Source organism: Ixodes scapularis, unplaced genomic scaffold (assembly GCF_016920785.2).
Source record: "Ixodes scapularis isolate PalLabHiFi unplaced genomic scaffold, ASM1692078v2 ptg000247l_1___fragment_3__unscaffolded, whole genome shotgun sequence".
Lineage (NCBI taxonomy): Eukaryota > Metazoa > Arthropoda > Arachnida > Ixodida > Ixodidae > Ixodes > Ixodes scapularis.
The window spans coordinates 1,545,813-1,567,616 of record NW_024609948.1 but is presented as its reverse complement, the minus strand read 5'-3'; the positions used below and the strand labels follow the sequence as shown (position 1 = coordinate 1,567,616).

The 21,804-nt window shown below is 49.4% G+C and overlaps 1 protein-coding gene across 1 annotated transcript; it reads right to left on the bottom strand.

The window, feature by feature from the left end:
• Positions 1-2,593: 2,593 nt before the first annotated feature.
• On the bottom strand, positions 2,594-10,033 carry LOC121834008 (P2X purinoceptor 7-like). Its single transcript, XM_042287743.1, has 3 exons — positions 9,688-10,033; positions 9,410-9,625; positions 2,594-2,912 (listed from the first exon to the last, which is right to left on the bottom strand). Exons 1-3 carry the CDS (start codon positions 9,909-9,911, stop codon positions 2,759-2,761), a joined length of 594 nt encoding a protein of 197 aa, XP_042143677.1. The 5' UTR covers positions 9,912-10,033; the 3' UTR covers positions 2,594-2,758.
• Positions 10,034-21,804: the final 11,771 nt, after the last annotated feature.

The window sequence follows — 21,804 nt, the reverse complement described above, 5'->3', positions numbered from 1 at the left end:
CCGCTGGTCCGCCGTCCTCGTAAATGCTGCAGAGCTGATTCCATTGGAGCCGCACCGTAGGCGGTGGCTTGTCCTGTGGGATCACCCAGTCCTCAAAGGTGTTAGGTTGGAAATGAGCGCCAAAGGAACGGGGACAGGTGAAGAAGTGGACGACAACACGGGGCGCACTCGCAACAGAACGTTTATTAGAAAACACACATGCCTAAATACCTAAAATACAACATTGTCACTTCCAGCCCCAGGATGATTGTGTTTGACAACTTTGAGGTGCACGGGCGTCGATCACAATGCACGGCGTCTGTTAGATAGTTGCCGCGTGCTCCCTTGCACAATCATTAATGCAGCGGCCTGTTGGCTTTACATACGAGCTCCCACAGAATAGTGGTATATCGTAGACGACAGATGTTTTACAATCCACAAACTTCGTTTGGTGTTTCTTTTTGCATTTCTCACTAGCCTTTCCGGGGCATTTATCCTTCTGCACAAGGCCGAGGGTTTCTTCGGGGCCGAGAAAAAAACCGGAACATTGTAACGCTTCACGACATTTTTTAAGTTGTGGGAGATGCGTGAAGGTAAGGAATGATAGCCGGTCTGGTTTTTTTGCCGTTCACGGGCGTTTAGGCGAACACCTCTATATTTCCTTTTCAGGCTGTCCGCTGCGTCAGTCAGAGGTTTCCACGGAAAACCCACGCTTTCTAGATGATCCACCTGTAACAAGAAGCTCCTGCCCATTTCATGATGACAGGATTTGGCCAATGCAGCTCCGAGAAAGGACTGGGCGGTACCTCGTTTTACCAGTTTGGAATGTGCGGAGTCGTAGGGGAGTGCATCCTTCTTAGAGCGGGGTTCATAAGCCCAGCAAATGTGGTCTTCTAGAAACATAAGTTTCAAATCTAGAAACTGCAAAGACCCTTCCAATGTTCTTTCATGGGTAAACCTCACCCCATGGGAGCAGGCCGCAAAAACTTCCATTAAATCAACTGCAACAATATCAGTAAGCTCCTTATGTGCGAGGACAATGACGAGGTAATCATAGACATACCTAAAAATTCTAATATCGTCTTTATTCCCAAGTCTTTCAGCTATAGCTTGGGTCACAGAGTATTAAAACAATATCACACAAGACGGGGGCCACTTGCAAACCAATGCAAATGCCCTGTTTTTGCACATCACATCACCATCAAAAGACACAAAGGTATGTTCAAGATAGAAAGACAGGAGTCCAATGAATCTCCACACTCATACCACAGGAGCTCCCGAAAGCCGTTTCTCCATTCTTGTCGATGCATTTGGTTACAGCTGTAAAATGGGCCTGATGCGGGACAAAGTAAAAAAGATCTTCAACATCAATTGAAAAGGCATCACACTTCCCTCTAGACCAACCCCTCAGGAAGTCAATCACCTCATCTGAGCTGCGGACTAGGAACTCATCATGCAGTTTCAATGACGAAAGGTGCATTATAAGAAAGATGGAAAACTGGTACTGACACGAGTCTCTCTCTGTAACTATCGCCCTAAAAGGGACGTCCCTTTTAATGCGTCTTAGTCACGAAAAAAATGTCCAGGGACAGCTTATTACTAGTGTTCACCTTCCTCGCTAAAACAGGAAGGTCTAATTCACAGCATAATTTCTTTGCCCTCGACTTCACCCTGTTCAGAGATCCTGGCTTCACTGGCTTGAAGTTCTTGTCAACAGGTTCCTTGGCTTTTTTGCTGTACAGTTCATCGGGCAGGACGAAAAATCCCCCTTCCTTGTCCGAGGTTAGTAGCTTGAGGTTGGCGCACTTGAAGTGGTCAACGATGGCCCCCATCTTCAGGCTTTTTGGGCGTTGGCCAGCGGTGCGGCAGAGCGCATCATACGTAAATAACTTTTTAAATATTTAAAAAAAAAATATTTCACTCTAAATATGGCCTTTGCACGCAATTATATGGTGCACCTAAGCATGCTTGAAAAGAGCCGTCAATAATGGCTCGCTTTAGGTTACGACTCCGCTTGCGTTCGGTCACTTTCTGTTAGCTTGAGAATCGCCACCTTCTTTTATAGCGTTGCAGTTGAGTACTTTTCGCACTTCTTAGCGGCCGTTCGCAACTGCGGAAGAACAGACAGGGCCACGACCGAACCAGCATAGTCCGAAAACCCGATTCACCAAGACGAGATGAAAAGCACAATCTTTACTTTAAAATGGTATTAGTGGGTGCCAAATTTTACTGCTTAGGTTAGTGTTCCAAATGAGCACTTCTCACGCCCTAGTAGTTTTGATGACAGCCTTTGGATTCTAGGAGGAAAATGAAGCAATCCGGTCGTGCGACTCAAATCAAATTTGGGGGTTTTACGTGCCAAACCAACGACGGGCATCTGGCACGCCCCAGCGGAGGACCGAGGATTAATTTCGACCACCTGGGGATCTTTTGACGTGCAATCGAAAGCTCGATTACCAAGCTGCCTTCTCCGCAATATACCTCCATCAGATTGCAGGCACCTCGGCCGGGATTCGAACCCGCCACATGGGGATCCGTAGGCCGGCACTCTCGCCTCGGAGCCACCGAGGCGGCTTCGTCGTGTGACTGAATGTGACGTAGGTGCACTGGCTTTGGTTTGACTACGATCATGTGATCATAGTTATGGTCACGTGATATCGTAGATAATAGGTCACGTGATTTAGAGGATTCCGTTCATGGCTACGAGCGACTTCACACACATGCAGGGAGGGTGAAGAGACAAGGGAAGGGGGTTGCGTGGTCTCTAGGTCAACGCAATTTATTCTGCATCCCTGTAGCCCGCATACACGTCAGCAGGATACCTGCCCCTAATTGTCTTGACCACACAGGATGGCAGGGGCCGCCTATTCTTCTTTCCCAAGCGGCTCCACAGCCACAGGGCACACTGCCTGTAGGCTGCAAATCTGTAGTGCCTGGAACAATGACAAAGATTGGATGTAAGAAGCAAAGCCTATCACTCTGTTGGCAAATTCTACACTTGTTTTCATTTCTCTAGGCATGTAATCATACTCTGCTTTTCTGTTACGTCCACTCCAGCTATCACATAGCAGAATCCCTATTTGGCAGTCCATGTCGGATGGGCTAGACATGGAAGCCAAATTGAAGTGAACTGCTGTAGATTCATTCTAAATGCTCCAGAGTTTAAAAAAAAAACAAAAAAACTACAGGCCTTGGTTCTCCTAACGCACCTCCAACTCCAATCGACACAACAACCAGTTATACACCGGAATTAACAAGGAAGGAATATCTGTTGCGTGGTCATGATACATAAAATAAGTTCACAGGGTCCCAGTTCATAATTGTAGATAATATCTGTCATTGGTGTTGGTGACGAATATTGCGTCGCTGTGTTTTGGGAAGGACACATGAAAATTATGTGCACTGGCCAGAGGGAATGGGAGCCATTCATCCAGAACAGTGGAAAGCTCCCCATATGATGTTGTTTAATTTGGGACAAAACAGTGCAGTTCGTAAGCCTGTGAAGTAGTGGTGTGCAAATATTGGTTCGAATTAAATAGTGCACTGTCGTTTCTAGCATCAACAGCGCAAAAAGAGCCGGTTGCATCGGCTTCCCTTTGCAGCGCGAAGGTTATGGCAAACATACTATTCAATTTGAACCAATATTCGCACACACCTACTGCAAAGGTTTCCTGCACACAAGTGCCAGGGAATGTGAACTCATCAGAGAACGTCCCAATTTAACATTGTCTAAAGTGCTGCTGGCACTGCCGAAGCTTGGCATTGGTACTGGTGATTAGGGATTTGAGAATAGCAGCCTGGCCATGAGTGTTCTATGAAGCTCGCACAGAACAGTTTTGGTGTAAACATACGAGCTGAAGTGCTCATGCAATACTGGAGTGGCCCCAGCAGTTGTGATTTCATGTCTCTCCGACACAATCCGTGTCAATATCCGAACATGTCATTCTGACAGCTTCCATTTGCCATGACAGCTGCTACCACCCCCATGTGTTTATTGGTCCTGAATACCTTAGGGCTCAGGGCACCGCAATCATTTGCTATTTGGTCATATACGCATCTGCAAGACACATATATCAACATTTTTTCCCGTTTTAGACTGCGATATGTCTTCCATTATGCTGTGTTGATTTAGAGGTGACACTACTATCATCAGAGTAGTGGGGATACATATGAGCACCCCCAGGCCTCCCCATTCTTGCACGAGAAACTTTGAATTTCAGTGTTGATTTCAATGAATGGTGTTGTTAGAAAAATATTTTAACGAAAAATGATGCGATACTGTTTGGTGACCTATTCCAATCTCGAATCCTTTCTGTCATACTCACCCATGTGGGCACTGCAACATCATCTGTTAAAAAAAAAGCATGGATCTCGACGACGACAGCCTGCTTCTGAATAAGCTGTCCAGATATGGCACTCCTAAAAAACTATCCCAGCATAGCGTGCAAAGAATGCCACACCAGCGGTGCAAGTGTTGCTGGCACCACAAGGAACATGTCGAGATGATCATCCACCGGCTTCAGGGTGTCTGGCATCTGCATCCAAAAATAGTGTAAATCAAGACCCAGACACCCAATAATTATCACCCCACCTTGAGATTTTGGCTTTTCAACTAGATCAGGGGATTAAGGGATCGAAGCTAGGAAGGATTGGAGGGCAGGACGCCTTGACATGTCTCTGACTGGGGTGTTTACTGCCCTATATACCTCCCATGGACCAAAAGCCGTCCCAAAGTGGCAACAAAATATGTTACGGGAGCCAAAGTGTCATGCTGTCAGATGCCGGCAAAGTTACGACAGAGAAAACGAGCAGATGCAAGTGTGGCTGTTGTCGTGGCGTCCCCCCTTGTGACAATCAAGTGAGCACAAACTATTGTGCAGCTCTTGGCACAGCAAATTAGGCAGCTGCCATACGCACATGGACTCTTCTGGCACCGCCAAAATTCTTGACGTGGCAGATTTTTATAAAAAAAGTAAGCAAACGTAAAACAACGCATTGCAAGCGTCCCGGCTGGTGCCTTTGTTGCAATGATGTTCACATGCACGTAAGGGCAACTTCGGCAGGCTTGCAGTTACACGTGCTTCGTCGCGCGGGCGGAGACAACGGCTGTTTGACCGAAACCGAAACCATGCCACTCCGCGCTCCGTCGCCAACTGCATGGTTCCCAAAATAGTATGCAAAATGTAACTGTCCAGCATACGACAATAAACAGTCCAGCGACTTGTGCTTGCCAGGCCGGCAGGCGAGGTACAGGCTAAGCACACAGAAAAAAAGAACCTGAGCGTATTGATGCAAGACACTGCGAATCAAGGTCAAAAAAGTTCTTGGAGCGCTTCGTGCAACGACTGAACTCGAGACAAACAAGCGCGCTGTGCGGGTTCAGCGTGCAGACATTGCCTTCTTTGCTTTAGCTCACTTCTCTTCACCAACTTTCTTTTGCGGCAGATTTTTCACGTACCGGGGTCCCTCTCGAAAGAAAGCCCACCAGGAAAAACCTAAGTAATCAAAACTTCGCCAAGCAGTCATTGAGTTAGAGAGGGATTTTTATAGCAGCGTATGATTTAAACAAGAGCAGGAATGTCGATGCGTTTCAGTTTAGTAAGCGCCATATCTGCAGCGACGTGGGGACGGCAACACACGACGTCGCGCGAGCGCTTCAGCTCAAAAAGTAACTCCCGCCGCGCAAAAACGTGGTTTTGTCTCACAGCATGACGGCATGTTTGGCACCCAATACACTAACGTCTGAGAGTCCGCACACGCCCGTGTCTACCGCTAAAAAAAAAAAAGACGCGAGACGAGATTCCTGAGACGACGAGTGCACGAAACGCGAGACGTCGGGAAAAATCATGCAAGACCAAATAGACGATTAATACAGGGTACTTTGTGTCGGGTGGCGTCTTGTGCGACCTAGCTTACGCATGCTCAATTACGGTTCTCAGTTTCGTTTCGTTTATGAAAGGCGACCAAAATTGCTTCTTTGGCGCAGGCTTGGCACGGATTAGCCATATTTCGGTGAAATGTAGCAGGATGTAGCAAAGTTAGCCCCTTGGTGCAGTTTGGCGCAATTGGCGCAGCAATCACATCCCTGCACTGTTTATAAGTGTGTCTCAGCCACGCCTGGACAGATGCCTCCGAGTCATCAATGTCCGCAAAGACATCCTCGCGTGGCTTTCTGAATACGGAGGGCATTATGCTCATTGACTGCATGTAACCGGCCACCACCATCAACATCGCCCCGTATGTGGCTACCCTCAGGTGATTGCGCGATTCACGAGAAGCTGCCAGGGAAAGGGGCAGCAGGTACGCTCTTGCAGCATGACAATGCCCATCCCTACATTCACCGTACTCCCTCAACCTAGCCCGCAGTGACCATCAGCCATTCAGCACCATGAAAAAACCACCTATGAGGACCCTATTCCATGGACACTGGTGAACTCGAAGCGGCTGTCCAGGCGTGGGTGCGAAGCACTCCCAAAGAGTGGTCCCGGAACGGAAAGGCTGCCACACTACTAGAACCAGTGCGTTCGTCTCCAGGGGGACTACGTTGAGGAGGTCGACACGCCTACCGACCCCTAAGTGGACAATATCTGCGGAAAAATAAATCGCAAATCAGTATGGTACGCCCCCCATATGGCTGCACTGCCTTGACAATTATAGTATGGGAAGGAGGAAATTTTTATATTTTTTTGAGTGCATGGCCTGCAGTGGCATAGCCAGAAATTTGTTTCAGGGGGGTGTTTTACATTGCTGGTGTGTGTGTGTGTGGGGGGGGGGGATACTTTGCATCGCTGGGCGAATGGAAGGTTTCTAGTTCGCATTGCCATTGCATTGTAAACGGTGCACGAACCAGAGCAATGAGCCTTCAATGACTGCCTTTTTGTGTAGTTTCTTGACCAAAAAGCTTGCAAACACCGTCTAAAGCCCCTTCTGACAATTTGGATACTGGAGTAAAGAATATGACTTTTGCCGATAGGGTTGGAATATAAGTCTCCACTTGCCTTCTAGAGGAAAGACGTAGTGGCATCCATGGACTCAACAGCAATCTGTGCCTATGTCATCGTTCTCAAGTTTTTGATTGTTTTGACCAGAGAACATTGCACTCGCTTGGGACACCCACAAATTGAAAGGATGCATTATCGAAATGCCAAAAATAAAAAAAATGTTGAAAGAACAAACCGCCGAAATCTCTATTAGCCGAATCACCCGGTACCAGAGACCAAACAATTCCAAAATATTATGTTCAACACGAACCTACAGGGTTCTAGATTGAGAAAGTGGAAGAAACATTTGTTCTGCCAGAGGAATTCTTTGTTTGTTGAATATGATCTAATAGTTTGTGTGTATTTCCCAAAGAAAGCTAAGGATGTTGAGCTTGTCCCAGTTGCCCAAAGCGGCTGTCAGGCTCTCTTCTCGCATGCTTTGCTTCTTGTGTGGTAGATGGCGAGGTTCTAATCTGATTTCTGCCTCGATATCGTCTTCGAGCGCAGCTTGCACATTTTTCATGCTCCTAATTTTGCAGAAGACACTTCCATGATTCCAACACACTGGTGCAGCTAGCATCTGCCAATACCGTACCAAATATGGCGATCAGATATGTACGCATTCTCACCTTTCGGCGTTTTGCTGTTGGGCATTTTATTTTTCGACGTTTCAATGTTTGGCCTTTACATTTTGATTTTCGTCATTTTGATATCGGCCCCTGTTTTGATGGGCTTGAAGGTCACACGCAGAGACTAGACCAGGTAAAAGGACGAGGATGTCTGAGCTGAAGGTGCCAACTGTACTGTCGACGTTGACAGTGCACTTGAAGCAGTTGGTGTTTGTTTCTTCTCAAAAAGATTGCCCAGCATCAACTTAGCTGGCATAGCTAAGCTCATTTTTAAGATAGCAACAAGGCATTGATGCATGCAAGATAAAGTAGGTGTATGCAGTTTTCTGAACTCTTAGCTCTGAGAAACAAAGTGACTGGAGCATCCTTCCCCAACACGGTTGCGAATTACTGCGTCAATATCATAACTTCGTGCTTATTTATTTGTTGCTTCAAAAGTGTTGTTCTGTAGTATAGTGCTGGTCCAGTCCATGAAGCTAGCAGGAAAGAATCTGGAAACAGTAATTCGCTTTTCTGAACTTGGGAAAATGCAAAAGCTACGGCATCAGCAAGCCAATCGGGGCGTGTAAAAACAATGCATGTGACAACGTAATGTCTTAGTGTACTCCTCCTGTGGAATTTTGGCACGTGCTTAGAGCTCCGTCGCTCAGACTGGCCCACAAGGGCAGTAGCTTTCACCCTTTGTTGAGTTATGCTAAGACAGAAAAGCAAGGAAACTGCATGAGACGAATACAATCTCGGGAGTGAGTTAATCTTCGCCTCTCGTTGACAAAGTAGGACTTTCAAGCCTTTGCGGCCACCTGCTCTCTGCGAGCTTGTAGAGGGGCTTCAGGCGCTAATTAGGCTCTGTTCAGAGACACCATTTGAGCAAGCTGCGAGCCAGACTTGGGTTTCTGACACGGACTGCGTTATCTTTGTCGTTTGCGCCAAAGCCAAACGTGTGGGATATCCACTGCTCTCTTGAGAGACAGAGAAAGAGAGAGAGAGGGAACCTTTATTAGTTACACCATAGTCCGGTGCTTGATTGGGGCCACCAGTGCTCACCCGGTACAGCATGGACATGCTGTACCAGTAGGAGCAGTAGTGTATCAACGAGTTGAAGCTGGGGGGGGGGGGGGGGGTTGAGCCAGCCTGCCTAGTCAGAGGGTCGAGAAGGGTGAAAAAGAGGGAGGTAAGGGAGCATTGGGCATGGGGACAACGCCAAAGCATATGTACATCCAAGGTGTCGCCTTCTATTGCTCTCGACGAGGCGAGGCCGTCTCGACAAGAGACGAGGCCATGTGACTGTCATATATTTCATAGTGCTATTGTTGCATAACATTGCATCTAAACAGAGCAAGAAAATGAATATCTAAACTGATAACCGCAAATGCAAGGAAAAATAGCTCTTCATGATCTGGCCTAACGGGAAGAAGTGTAACGCTCGAAGAGGGCGGTCTCATCAGAACAGTTCGTTTAGAACATATAAGAATATGTGTAGTTTATAGTGGGACAGCAGTTGGAAGTGTCCGTGTTTCTGTATTGAACAAATGACTGGGTGGTAACTAGGCAGGCTGCTTCTCATTTAGTCTCTTGAAAGCCTCCCTGGAGCGCTATATTGCGCCTGGACAGTGGGGGTTATAATTAATTTCACTATCGGCAACACAAACAATTCATCGACCGCTTCCCAGGATGGTGCTAAACGTTCATCTAGCCTAACAACAAGTTATTACAAGTACGTATGTACGCTGTGAATCGGACAGTGAACGTAGTTGCCGAGGGCACGGTCCTCACCGAGACATGGTGAGTTTGCTCACGCGCAAAGCATGACATCGTACTCACTCGCTGGCACTTGCGCCCATCCCTTGCTGCCCGTAGTGCCGCATGTTGAGGTAGGCCAACCTCAACACCTCAGGGTTGAGGCACAGGGCCTCGAAGTCCGGGTGGCCCGTTACGCAGCCCTGCCGGCCCTGCTGCTTCCGTGCGACGGCCGGGTATTCGCGGCAGCAGACGCACTCGACGACGGTCTCCATCGGCGCGCAGGAACCACATAGACACCTTCGCAGAAAACACGCATCAATTACCCATTAAAGCGGGGTATAATGGAGCGCACCACGTACCAGTCCGTGTTCCCAAGCCGCCCGATTCCATCGTCGGGTGCGTCTTCCAGCTCTTGCGGACTCGCTTCACCGCGGCGCGGCCGTTCGTCGTTGCCACAGTCGGCGCCCGCGGCGCTGCGTTCGTCGACGTCGCGCATCGGGGTCGAATCATAGGATATGGCACCCATGTCAGCTGTCCGTTCCAGGATTTCGAGCTCTAGAGACGTTAGGTCCGAAAGGTCCATAGCGCGACCGTGGGATCCGACGAACGACGAATGCTGAGCACAAAGTCCGAGCAACTTTGGTCCGGGCCCCTTGACGACGGTCCGCGCGTTGGAGAGATTCCTCCGCGGGTCGGCGGTCGGTGACGCGCAGTGACACTGGAATCCTTCGATTGCCATTGGCTGATGCGTAAAGAGATGCCCCTCCCGTTTTCCGGGGTCATCTTAGAAAGGGGGGCGTGCCGGGGACTTTGATAGCAATTTTAATAGGGAAATCCGCCGCGCATGACTGTAATTTTACGATTTTTAGGATCCTTAGGACCCATAGATTGAGTTACCGCCATATATAGACCATCGCAGAACGCTCCGGAGGGCCCCTTTAATGGCACCCGGCAACAGCGACTTCCTGTGATTTTTGTACGGCGTGTGGGGCACCGTGCAATCAAACGCGTCGTTGCGTAGGTGTAAATGAACGCCATTTGCGAGTATTTAGTGCGTGGATTGTAAACAGGTTAAAAGATATATATTTCAGGCGTCTGGGATGACTTGTACCAAATCTAAAAGACACGGGGCGCTTTCCAATTCACAAACTGAAGTTTGCTAATTAGTCTTAATCGACCGAATAATTGGGCAGATCGAGAAAAATGCGGCAACTATGTTAAGACGCTTGCTAACGACGTGCAGTTGGTTTTACTTCCCTGGAGGACTCCGTTTGCTTTGTTTTAAAGTTTGATGCAAGTAATCTGGGAAACCCTGTACACATTGTCTCGATGTTCCCTAAAAAGCTAAGGGTTTTTAAAAATCCCCTCTCCCCAAAGAAGTTAATTTTAATCTCTCGGAACTGTTTTCAGCTACGGCCCGCCGCGGACCATAAATACTGCTCAAACAAACGAGAAATCGCATAATTTTAAGAGATTGTAGCAGGCGGGTAAGTTTTAGTTGTCGATTGCGTGCGCGAACTTCGCATTTTACTCCCACCAGGGCGTCCAAAACGGTTCCCCGATCGGCGCATTTACCGCGTCCAAAGAAAAATGGTCCCTCGATTTCCGCCCGATGGCATCGCAGAAGGGCGGTGCTCCAGCGGCGGTGTGTTCATTGCCACTTCAAGACCACTTTCGGTGCGCGGGCGGAGCTTACTCCGCTTTTGGCGGGGCTCTCTTGCAGAGACGTAGCGCACGACAACATTCGTGCCGTCGAGGCGCAAGATGCGTGCAGAGTCTTTCCGGCAGTTTCATTGTGAAGCAGTATGCAATGCATTCTGTGTTAAGTCTGCCTTTGGCACAACAATGCAAAAAGAGCTTGTTTTGTGTGTTTATTTGGTATTGATTTGCCTAACTGCAGAAATTGCTAGAGTTCTTATTTTGAAGGTGCGGAATGCTTTTCAACGGAGCTCCATCAATCGGAAGATTTCGCCCATCCATCTGCCCGTCGGTGCATTTCCCGCCAGGTTTAGCGGTAAAATTAATAAATGCATAGCTTCTTTCCGAGACGACCGTTAAGTGTCTTCTAAGCAAATTTAGAGGACCACGCGGCCCCTCATTCCGCGGCTGTCATTTGCGCGAGTGGTGAGGGAGATACTGCAAGGTTTGGCCCCCAGTCGCTCCGACCGCTATCATGCAGAGGCTCGCCTTGCCGGTGCTACAGGTAAGCCTGCCTCGTCTTTTGGTCGCCGTCGTGGCGCCCCGTCGACGTTGGCCCACATGCCGTAAAGTCCTGAGAGATAGCCCACCTAAAATAGTTAGAAAATTGGGTGGAAATGAGGGGTGGGCTAGCTTTTGGTGTGCAGTTGGGGCAAGTTGAATAAATGCTATTTTTTGATTGTGTGTCCCTGTCAAAGTTGTTATCGCGGCAAGGGGCAATGAAGCAAAGACGACTAATCCAATCAGCAGTGTTGGCTTATGTCTCGCCATAGCTAACTAGACGCATTTACGCCACGGTCATCATTGATCCGAAACTACGATTACTAGGAGGGGGCCATCTTTCGGTGTTTCAAATGAAATAGCACCTCGAGCCAGAAATGGGGGTGGGTTACCTTTCTCGGGTGGGACATCTCTTCGGATTTTACGGTAGTCCTTTTTTCGTCAATACATGCCTATTCAGTCGTAGGTCAGGTAGGCCTGTGACTGAATCAACCTACGTGGCCTATTTAGTCGATACCACTGCTAGCCTTGGGTCTTCGGCATACTTCGCTTGGCGAAACACGACCGCACGCCGGTAGGATGCTCGTCCAGATCGAAACGGGCAGGAGAGGGGAGGATCACAAGACCCAGGAACCTTGGGTCTTGCTGTGCGAGCTTGTGCTCTACGCTCTCCGAGCCGCCGTGCACTAACAGACCCGACCGCCAGTCCTCCATTACGTGAAAGAGCAGCGTCTCCCCTTTCAAGAGGTGGTGCAACGATTTTCTAACTTTGGCCAATTAATTGTGGGAATTAGTCGAGACCAACCATAATATGAGGAGCGGGAACCCTTTCTTTATTGTGTGCGCTAGTTTTTAATCTACAAAGAGATTGAACAAGTAGAAGTGTTTCGAGTGAGTTTCGGTGTCGTCTTTGGGACCAGCAGCCTTCCCTGCCCGTTGGTCGACTTTTCAAGGCCACACTTGCCATCGTCGAGGTATCGAGGTGGGACGGCTTGTTGCGGGGAAAGACGTTGAAGGTAGCGAAGGAGAGGAAACGGTTTCCTTTATTTCCGATAGATGGATAGATGGCGCCGCGAAAAAGGTCACGCCATAGTTCCGATGACAACCACACAAGACTGCAAATTAAAAAAAAAAAAAAATATGGTTTTGTTTTTTGCAATTGCAGTAGAAGATCGATGATATGAATCTCGAGGGATCGCAGGAGATATTTGTATCGTCCATAATTCATACTAACAAAAAATCAAGTCACATGACTATGTGAAACCAAAGGGGGGCTACTTCCAATTCATTGGTCACACTCCCATCTAAAGAAGTCGATAATGTTCTTCTGAGTCTTCTGTGGTAACTCGGACAAAGAGGCAGAAGACGAGATCTCGCGAAAAGACCGCGAGCGAGCTCGAGACAGAGCACTGAGCGCGATTGACTGGACTGAGCCGACATGAAGCAGGCCCTAGGTTAGCCAGCGGCATACGTTTTTTTAATCATGTAAATAAACCCACAGTTACTACAATTGGCGACGAGGGTGTTCCAGCCATCATCCGTGTGCATCAACGGCATAGGTAAAGCCCCTTCAACCCGAACGTCCACTGCTCTGACACCCTGGCGGAAGCTACGACTGCTAGGACTTTAGGAAGGGACCCCGCCGACGCTGACACAGACCGGGTGAGGATGACCTACATCGGTAACGTTCCTGATTTCAACAAGTCAGAGCGATTCGATCTTTACATTGAGAGATTCGAACGCTGGCTCGCGGCTAATGAGGTTCCGGAAGGCAAGAAGGCAGACATTTTGCTTGCAACACTTCCTGCATTAACTTATGAGCTGCTTCGAGACCTCGTATCTCCAAGAACAACAACTGAATGTTCTTACGAGGACCTCAAACAAGTACTCATTCAACATTTTATGCCCAACCCCATCACGATTGCAGAACGATTTCGGTTCTACCGACGCAGTCAAGAGGAGGGCGAAACTCTCGCTGAGTTCATAGCCGCGCTAAAGAAGCTTGCTCATACTTGCGATTTCAAGGACTTCCTGAATGATGCCTTGAGAGACCGGTTCGTTTGTGGGCTGAGAGACGAGTATTACATCAACCGCCTGCTCATCGAGAGGACGCTGACTTTCAAGTCAGCATGCGATATCGCCTTAGGGTTAGAGCTCGCCAGAAGAGACGCTCGTCAGCTCACCCAGACGGCAGTTCCTCAAATTCAAGGAATTCAAAAAGTTCAAGTTCAGACGCGTTCAACAAAATAAAAGCTGGCGGCGCCAAGAGCGTCGAGTGCCTCTACATCTAGCACCTGCTACCGTTGTGGCTACCATCACCTTCATCAGGACTGTCCTTTTAAGAAGGAAGTGTGCCGTAACTGCGGGAAGAAGGGACACATTGCGCGAGTTTGCAAAAGCAAGACACGTGCGCAACACCAGATATCCAGCCAAGAAAGTCCCCAAGACGACTACGTCACACTGTATCCAGTTGATGGAGACACCAACAGTGTCGGCGACGGCATCGAAGTCCTGCTGCAAATTGCAGGAAATGCTGTAAAAATGCTGCTTGACACTGGGGCGGCTCTAACCATCATCTCCGAGAGGCAATACAACGAGTCGCTGCGCGGTTTGCCACTAGAACCCTCGACTCTTCGCCTCCGCTCGTACACCGGTGACGCCATTCCTGTCCTTGGAGAGGCACAAGTTCCGGTAACCTACGAAGATCAGACATTGACGCTTCCATTGGTGGTCGTCCACGGAGATCGACCAGCTTTGCTGGGAAGAAACTGGCTGCGGCACATCCGCATCAACTGGTCCAACATCTTCTCACTGACAGAGCCTGCTGCTCGGAACGGACTAGACAGTCTGCTAGCCAAGCACAAGATGCTTTTCAGCGACCAACTGGGAACGGTGAAAGGAATCAAAGTAGCGATTCACGTCAAGCCCGAATGTGCCCCGATTTTCTTCAAACCTCGCCCCCTCCCATACGCCCTGCGTGAGGTGGTGGAGAAAGAGTTGGAGGCCCTTGAAAAACGCGGCACAATCACCAAAGTTGATAGAAGCAGCTGGGCGGCACCGATCGTGGTGGTCCCAAAAAAGGACAAGTCCGTTCGACTTTGTGGAGATTACAAGGTCACCGTGAACCGTTGCATTCAGCCGGAGACCTATCCACTACCAAGTGCGGAAGACTTGTTCGCGACGCTTGCTGGTGGCAAGTACTTCAGCAAGATAGACTTGACCAGTGCCTACCAACAGTTGGAACTAGAACCCAACTCGAAGGTTTACACTACCATCACCACACACAAGGGTCTTTACCGGTACAATCGCCTACCTTTCGGAATATCCACAGCGCCGTCGATTTTCCAACGGTCCATGGATCACATCCTGCAAGGACTGGAGCACGTAGTTTGCTATCTCGACGACATCTTGGTCACGTCAAGTACTCTGGAGGATCATCTTCAATTGTTGGACCGAGTTCTGGCTCGACTGACAGCAAACGGAATTCGGGCCAATCTTCGAAAATGCGAGTTCCTCAAGAGCAGCGTGGAATATCTCGGCTACAGAATCGACGCCCAAGGATTGCACCCAACCGAAAGTAAGGTGCAAGCCATCCAGAACGCGCCGTCGCCTTCCAACGTGATGGAACTTCGTTCATTTTTAGGCCTGTTAAACTATTACGGACGATTTTTGACGGGCCTTTCCACGATTTTGAAACCACTACACCAACTTCTAAAGAAGGACAGCCGCTGGAAGTGGACGTCAGAATGTGAAAAAACCTTCAAAGAGGCAAAAGAGAGCTTGCTGCGAAGCAAGTGGCTCACACATTACGACCCTAGCAAGCCGCTTTGCCTCGCCTGCGATGCATCTCCAAGCGGAGTGGGAGCAGTCATATCTCACATCATGCCAAACGGTGACGAAGTGCCAATTGCTTGCGCCTCTAGGACGCTCTCACCGAGTGAGCGCAACTACGCACAGATCGAACGAGAAGCACTTGGTATTGTGTTCGGTGTGAAGAAGTTCCACAAGTACCTATACGGTCGGAAATTCACCCTTATTACAGATCATAAGCCTTTGACTGCGATCTTCAACACCCAAACAGCAATTCCAAGCTTAGCCGCTCTACGAATGCAACGTTGGGCACTTACTCTCCTATCATACAACTATGACATCGTGTACCGGAAGTCCAAAGAACACGGCAATGCAGATGCACTGTCACGTTTGCCTTTAGACCTTGCTTCCAGTGACCCGGACGAAGACACGTCGGTACTTCAGGTCTCCAATGTGGAACTTCTCCCAGTCACAAGTCACCAAATCGCGGTGGAAACAAGGAGAGACCCGACCTTATCCAAAGTCCTGAACTTTACCCTAAATGGTTGGCCCACCTCCCTTCAAGATAAAAACCTGCGTACTTACTTCGAAAAACGGGAGCAGCTCTCTACGGCCCAAGGCTGTCTTCTATGGGGAAGCCGAGTCGTCGTACCACCGAATCTTAGAAAACGACTACTACATGAGCTGCACGAGAATCACCCAGGCGTCAGTCGCATGAAGGCCAAGGCACGAAACTATCTCTGGTGGCCAATTTTGGACCAAGACATTGAAGATTTCATTAAGCAGTGCTACGCCTGTGCATCCATGCAGAACCAACCAGCTGCTGCACCTCTACACCCGTGGTCTTGGGCGAGAAATCCGTGGGAGAGGATACATATAGATTACGCCGAGCTCGACAAGCAGCACTACCTGGTAGTAATGGACAGCTTCTCCAAGTGGATCGAAGTCCTGCCCACAAAAACGACTACAGCAGCACGCACCATTGAATTGTTGCGGAACCTCTTCGCGTCATATGGAGTGCCCTCTGAAGTTGTCTCGGATAACGGACCGCAGTTCATTTCTGCAGACTTCGGGAACTTCTTGCGAATGAACGGCGTGAAGCACATCCGTACACCCCCATACCATCCCGCTTCAAATGGCGCGGCTGAGCGAGCGGTGCAGACATTTAAGCGAGCATGGAAGAAAGACGCAGCTGCTGGAAACACACTCACAGAAACAGAGCACCAAAGGCTGGCCAGGTTTCTCCTGAACTATCGGAGCACTCCTCATACAATCACAGAGAGAACACCGGCTGAACTGTTCCTCAAGCGGCCGCTTCGTACTCGCCTGGATTTAGTCAAGCCAAGTGTGGAGCGGACTGTGACCAAGCACCAACGCCAGCAACAGTTGGCACACGACAAGTCACGACGATCACTTCGTTATTTTGATGTAGGAGATAAGGTCCTCGTGCGAGACGTGAGAGGGAACCAACCCCCTTGGTCTCCTGGAGTTATTGTTTCCCGAAGAGGGCCACTATTGTATCTAGTGGAGGTACGGGAACGTACAGTCTCCGTTCACTTGGACCATCTTTTGCGACTGGATGCTCAGTTACCAAGTAGTGAAACAACCTGCCCACCACCATGGATGCTCTTAGGCCCGGCTGCCACTCCTAGAGTGTCGACGGACTCAGCTGGAGACTTGCAGAGTTCATCGGGAAGAGCCCCACCTACAGTGGTACAGCCAGGCCCGGCAGGAGACGCAGCCACGCCTCCGACTGAACACTCAAACCGTTACCCTCAACGGATCCGGCGTCCCCCAGACAGACTTGGCGTGCCACCGAGCCTACCGGATGCTGGAGTTCCCGCTGGCACCTAAACGATTAAAGCGGGAGGAGTGTGGTAACTCGGACAAAGAGGCAGAAGACGAGATCTCGCGAAAAGACCGCGAGCGAGCTCGAGACAGAACACTGAGCGCGATTGACTGGACTGAGCCGACATGAAGCAGGCCCTAGGTTAGCCAGCGGCATACGTTTTTTTAATCATGTAAATAAACCCACAGTTACATCTTCTTTTTCCGATGTCACCCAAAAGGCACTTTTGGAACACGGAAGAACGAGCGTACCTGTCATTGCTGACCTTGATCTCAGGCTCACTATGCGGCACAGCACATCGAGAGCATGCAGTGTTTCAGCAGTCGTCGGTGGCTGCTTGTCATTAGTTTACGTCGCCGTCATCATCTCCGCTACTTGACCGTCCTTGCAATGCTGTCACTTCCTCAACGATTGCCTCGGCAGTCCTTAATCCGCAAGTAGCGAGGCTGTCATCTGCGGTAACGAAATCGAAGGCCGATTTCTCAGCATAAAGCGCAGGTCTCGGTCCTCAATTCTCAAGTTTTCGTCTGGTTCCGGAGGAGCAGCCACTGTAGGATTTGTGAATTCACACTTGCGGAAGCCGTTACATAAGGGTTGATTCCACAATCAACGTCAATTCCAAACGTCATTTCTCACGTTTACTCAAGTCAGTCAGAGTTGCTGAAACTCATTTATCGCGTGACAATAAATATAAAGCAGCAACCCTTGAGTGAGCAAACGCGAGTTACTCCAGCGAGCCAAATTCTCATCACGCGACAACACAGAGCAGCGGTGGACGTGGGTGTGTTTTCGAATTTTGGAACGCACCTACGGTTATCGGGATTGCATGGTGCGTACATAGAAAGAACGGCGAGAGAAATGACTCAAAAAGCGTGCTACACTCGTAGGAGTCAAGTGATGCCGTCCCGCAGGATGTGTAAAGGTTGTTGATGATCGTTCACATGATCCTCCGCGGCCGAGAAAGCATTCGGACTATCCCGAAACGTAATAGATTAGTCTTAACGAACTTCTGCCGGGAATTTCGAAAAATTCGTATCTTACCGAAATTCGGACGAACCGTCGTCGTATCATCGAGATTCTACCGTATGCAGCAAATTTGCAGCATTCTGAACGAAGGTGGCACATTTTCTCCTCTTTTGCCAATAGAAACGATATAAAAAATGTGAGCCGTAAATTTTTCGACATTAAAATTGTGGGCCTGTCCCAGTTCTAACGCATCGCCTCGATTCGTTGGCGTTTGACGGGCGTCACCTCTTTTCCAGGACGCGTCGGAGCAGTTCGTGACTAACTTCCTGTCTGCGAGTTACCTGTGTTCCCTCCACGCCAAGAGACAGACCCTGAGGAGGGAGGACATGATTTTCCTCCAAAACCTCCTCAAGACCTTTGGCGGGAGCCTCGCCCCGGCCTTCTGAAGCCGCCCGGTTCCTTCATACGGCGACAGTGCTGTGTACATAGCGTAATCTTTTTTTTGGGTCAGTTCCTCCCGTTATTGTGTTATTTTTATATATTGCCGCGCGCGCAGCTGGCCAAGTAGGCAGCGTGCGCGTGGCATAACGGTGTTATTTTTATATATTGCCGCGCGCGCAGCTGGCACTGTAATGTGATGTTCTTGTTGACACTGTAATGTGATGTTCTGGTGAATTCGAGAACTGTCTTGCTGATTCGAGGTTAGAATGTTCTACGCGCCGAACCTTCTTCGCCGAACGATCCAGAAACCCACGAGGGTACATAAGGGATTCCGCAAGGCGGGCGGAGTCAGTTTCGCCCCAACACTCGACTCTGCTGTCTCGCCGACTTCGACGCGACGCTTTATTACTATTTTCTATTCCCTTTTTGTTTTGGGCACAAGTTCGCCACATTAAACGTTTATTTCTTCCTGTTGATTTATTGTTATTCTGGTCACCACCCGTGACATTCTGGTGGAGGGGTACCGCATGTTCGTGCAGCGCACCCCTCCGAGTTCCCGCAGTACGAGTCCGAACCCAAGCTCCCGAGTACCCAACGAAGACACCACCGAGACCTGAGTAAGTCGCCACATCCAGTTCCTAGACCTGGAATACGGACTGCTGCCAACCAAGACCAAGCAAACCAGAAGGACGACGATGGCCAACCAGTCGGAGACCCCGGCCGCTCTTGCCGTCGTTCACCTGCCCGTCGTACCGCGGACGGCTGCTCCATTCCACGGCGAGCAGCACGAAGACGTCGAAGACTGGATTGACGATTATGAACGCGTTGCACGCCACAACTGCTGGACCGACGAGCAGCGCCTGCACAATGTCTATTTTTCGCTTCTGGGGACCGCCAAACACTGGTACAAAAATCATGAGTCCTCCCTGACGTCGTGGGACATTTTCAAGGCCGATCTCAAGGCTACATTCATCAACCACCACCGCCGAGAGAGAGCCGAGGACCTACTGCGAACCAGAACCCAGGGCCCCAACGAGAATGTCACCGGCTTCGTAGAGGACGTCCTGCGCCTGAGCGCCCGCGCCGACCCTCGGGCTACAGAAGAGAAAAAGCTATGAATCCTCATGCAGGGCGTGAGAGAAAACATCTTTGGTGGCCTCGCCCGCAGCCCTCCGACAACTGTCGAAGATTTTGTCGCCGAGGCAACAAACATCGAGCGTGCCCTGCAAGCCCGAGCCAGCCACTACAACCGAATCGCCGACACGCCTGTTGCATCGACGCTGGCATCTTCCCGAATCGACGAGGGCCACATCCGCCCTGACAACCTTCGTGAAATTGTCCGGGAAATATGGCTTTGAAGCTTGTTATTGTAACTTTCTCTTTCACTCTTTCAACGCGTCTGGGCGCGCTTTCTCTCTCTCTGAACCCGCGCCTCTCGCCTCGCGATGCGCTGGCCGCTGGCGCCGGGAAGTCGGTGGACCGTTGGAACGCGCGAGGGACGCGAGCCGGCGAGTTGTTTCGCTTCTGGGAGTGCGTCGCGGCGCGAGATTCGTCCTGCGTTCGTGCGCGCGCGGCTATCTTTTCTTTTTCGTGGGAACTTGTTGTTGTTGGTGTAATGTGGTCAAGCATGGATTTTCGTCATCAACACACCACCTGATGTGCCAAGTGCGGAAACAATGACTGCCGAAAGCCGGGATATCAATGGTTTCGAGTTCGAATGGACGTGCGGTACGCTCTTTTGGTCTTCTCTTGCTCAAGTTTCTGAGCAAGAGAAATTTCTCACTGTTTTGAGAAACAAAACCTAACTCTCGCAGTGGTAGTGAGTATTAATTGTTTGATTTTGGCAATAGCTGCAATGGTTTCCAATCACAAAACCAAATCCTATCATTGTTCAGGATTGCTCTTCACTCGCCGCGAGAAATATGTCATTGTCAAATTACTGGAGACTTCTGTGTAGACTTTTTCATATCAAGATCGAGCACATATGCTAACCTTAAAAGATGGCAAACTTTTTGCTGTGAGCTGTTTATTTGGTACTGTTGTCAGCGATTCACGCGTCTGTTCGCGAGGAGTGAAAATATGAGCCTAAATATTTTTCGATTAACTCAGGATGAGCGATAGAGCGATCCGCTCTGGTTTCCCGTTTCGTTTAGCAGTGACTCACTCCTAAATTTGTGATAATATTAAAAACGAATGGGCAGGTTCTCGATGAAGACTCAATACCAAAGAGCTGAGCTGTTTTTCTTGGTACTCATTGCTTAGTTTCCTTTAGTTGCAATTAAGACACCGTCGTCGGTCTTTACTTATATGCTTACTTATATAATCAAATTTCAAGGACGCATATCATCACCTTCGTCGCACGTAACCTTAACGCTTTATCCTGTTTTTTTGTTCATTTCTTTGTTTCTCGTGTGCAAAACAGTGAGAAATTTCGTCTGTATTTTCTACTGTCTGTTGAATAAAAATGAACGCAAAAGGACAAGCATTGCATATTTTTTGTGTATGTGTCACTTTCGTTGCTTTGCTAGGTCTTCTGCTGCTTTGCTGCTGGTCTCGCTTTTCAGCGCTGGCTTGTGTGCGTTTCAACGCACATTAACCAGCATCGAAATGCGAAAACCAGCCGCAAAGCAGCAGAAGCCTAGCAAAGCAACGCGCAAACCGGGCAAAAACAAAATGCTACAATATATATATTTTTAACTCTAGATGGCGCAAGCTACCGCCCATCCATCCAAACACAATGGCGCTGCCGTGCAGTTTCGGTTTTGGTTTCGCTGTGCCGCCATGTTGATTTTAGTACAGCCACCAGATACCAGGGGATTCAAATGGCGCTGCGGCCTCCCAGGGTTTTCCAATTTGCGTTCCATGGGCGGTATAGGAAGTTGCACTCCTCTGACACGGTACTCAAAAGATTTTGCAAAATGGTAGCTGTAGATGGCTGTTCTAGCGGTCGACTGAAGACCAGTATACGTTCGGGCGACGCTAGTTTTCACGTGTGGGTAGCTGTTCGTGTTCGTTGACGACGAAAAGAGGACGTCCGCGGAGGAACCGGATCCCGGAACGGCGGGATCGCTGCCGCTTTCCCTTCGGCATCTCCCCCGCGTCCGTCCTTCGGCATGCGGGCCGCTCGTTGCCGACTGGGCGGTCTCCGTCGGGTGATGGCAGTGGCCGCCACAAACGTACTCCCGTTCCGTTGGTGTTCGGTCACTGAACG

Coding starts and splice junctions, on each gene's coding strand:
- LOC121834008 (XM_042287743.1), bottom strand. CDS start 9,911: ATGGACCTTTCGGACCTAACGTCTCTAGAGCTCGAAATCCTGGAACGG. Junction 9,626..9,687: donor CGGCTTGGGAACACGGACTG/GTACGTGGTGCG, acceptor TTTTCTGCGAAG/GTGTCTATGTGGTTCCTGCG. Junction 2,913..9,409: donor ATGGGCGCAAGTGCCAGCGA/GTGAGTACGATG, acceptor TCATTGTTCCAG/GCACTACAGATTTGCAGCCT.